General features: G+C 45.8%; 1 protein-coding gene across 1 annotated transcript in view; it reads right to left on the bottom strand.

Moving 5' to 3' along the window:
• Positions 1-540: 540 nt before the first annotated feature.
• The window catches only part of gpatch1 (G patch domain containing 1), a gene marked incomplete at both ends in the record, with an annotated part of 5,170 nt that continues 3,991 nt past the window's right edge, over positions 541-1,719 (bottom strand). Inside the window, 3 exons of the mRNA XM_031840679.1 lie at positions 541-734; positions 908-1,086; positions 1,279-1,572. Of these exons, the coding sequence (XP_031696539.1) occupies positions 541-734; positions 908-1,086; positions 1,279-1,572 (667 nt within the window). The remainder of the gene's footprint in view (positions 735-907; positions 1,087-1,278; positions 1,573-1,719) is intronic.

Here is a 1,719-nt window from a genome sequence, read left to right as displayed (position 1 = left end):
TTTTTTTTTTTTAAATATAATATATAAATATATTCTTCCATTTAAGGATTATGGAGGCCACTGTGCTCTTCGGAACCTTGAGTGCTGCAGAAATTCTTTTGTAACCTTGGCCAGATCTGTGCCTTGCCACAATTCTGTCTCTGAGCTCCTTGGGCAGTTCCTTCGACCTCATGATTCTCATTTGCTCTGACATGCACTGTGAGCTGTAAGGTCTTATATAGACAGGTGTGTGCCTTTCCTAATCAAGTCCAATCAGTTTAATTAAACACAGCTGGACTCCAATGAAGGAGTAGAACCATCTCAAGGAGGATCAGAAGAAATGGACAGCATGTGAGTTAAATATGAGTGTCACAGCAAAGGGTCTGAATACTTATGACCATGTGATATTTCAGTTTTTCTTTTTTAATAAATTTGCAAAAATTTCTACATTTCTGTTTTTTTCTGTCAAGATGGGGTGCTGAGTGTACATTAATGAGAAATAAAATGAACTTTTTTGATTTTAGCAAATGGCTGCAATGAAACAAAGAGTGAAAAATTTAAAGGGGTCTGAATACTTTCCGTACCCACTGTATGTGTATGTATATATGTGTATATATATGTATGTACCCGGTATAAGGATCTGGGATGTTGAATCTCTTGCAGAGCAGTTTATCTGGATGCCACTCAAACGTTTCTCTGGTCAGTTTACCGAACATCTTCATGTTCACTGCGGCTTGTTTGTCGTCCACGTCGCTCTGACAACCAAACAAACAAACACATTTATAACCAAACAAACTGCAAACTTTAGTGTCTAACATACGTCCATCCATGAAGAAGAAGCTCACACTAACACACTTGTGAACACCTGAACTGTCCCTTTAATGAGGGTGAGACAAGCTGACGGCGGTCTACAGGTGGACCCCCTTACCTCCTGGTCCCGGCTGACCTCCACGCTGTCCTCGTCCTCCTGGGTCTTGGCTCTGGTGAAGCGGGAGGAGAGCGAGGAGGAGGAGGGTCTGTACAAGATGGATGCTCGGACGAACTCCTCCCTCTCTCTGCTGCGCTCCCACTCAGTCATACCCGGGTCCAGACTCTGCTCCAGACCACCTGGGACACAGAGACTCCTGCAGTGCATGATGGGACATGTAGGCCTCCTACCTCTGTCTCTAGTCGTGTTAAAACCTCTTTCTACTGACATGTTAATGAATATATTTTATATTCTTTTATATCTTCTGTTCCAACATGTTCTCAGTAGAATGTGTCTCCTGCAGTGCATGATGGGACATGTAGTCCTCCTACCTCTGTCTCCCTGCTTCAGCCGGTTCAGGTACAGCTCGTAGCGGGCCTGTTTGGTGGGGTCCTGCTCAAAGGGTCTGAAGGTCTGAGAGGAGGTCTGGACTCCTCTCCACGCCGTCAGAGCCTCCTGCTGCTGCCGGAGTCCAGAGTCCTCGGCACCCTCCGCCGAAGGCCCCGCCCACGACCGCACGGCATCCTGGGAGGTCTTAGTGGAGGTCAGAAGGGAGGAGGTGGTGCGCATGCTGAGGAGTCGCTGTCTGTCTTCAGGCTTCAGCAGCTCCAAGACTGAACTGGGACCTGATCAGACAATATACCGTATCTATTAATCAAATGTATTGAGCATTAGTTTAGAGCTCACATGGTGGATAAACTTAACCTCAGCATTAGTTTAGAGCTCACATGGTGGATAAACTTAACCTCAGCATTAGTTTAGAGCTCACATGG

This window comes from Anarrhichthys ocellatus, unplaced genomic scaffold, assembly GCF_004355925.1.
Source record: "Anarrhichthys ocellatus isolate YVR2014 unplaced genomic scaffold, GSC_Weel_1.0 scaffold3128, whole genome shotgun sequence".
In the NCBI taxonomy this organism is placed as follows: domain Eukaryota; kingdom Metazoa; phylum Chordata; class Actinopteri; order Perciformes; family Anarhichadidae; genus Anarrhichthys; species Anarrhichthys ocellatus.
Note: the sequence above shows the minus strand (reverse complement) of the source record. Positions and strands in the feature narration are given on the sequence as shown.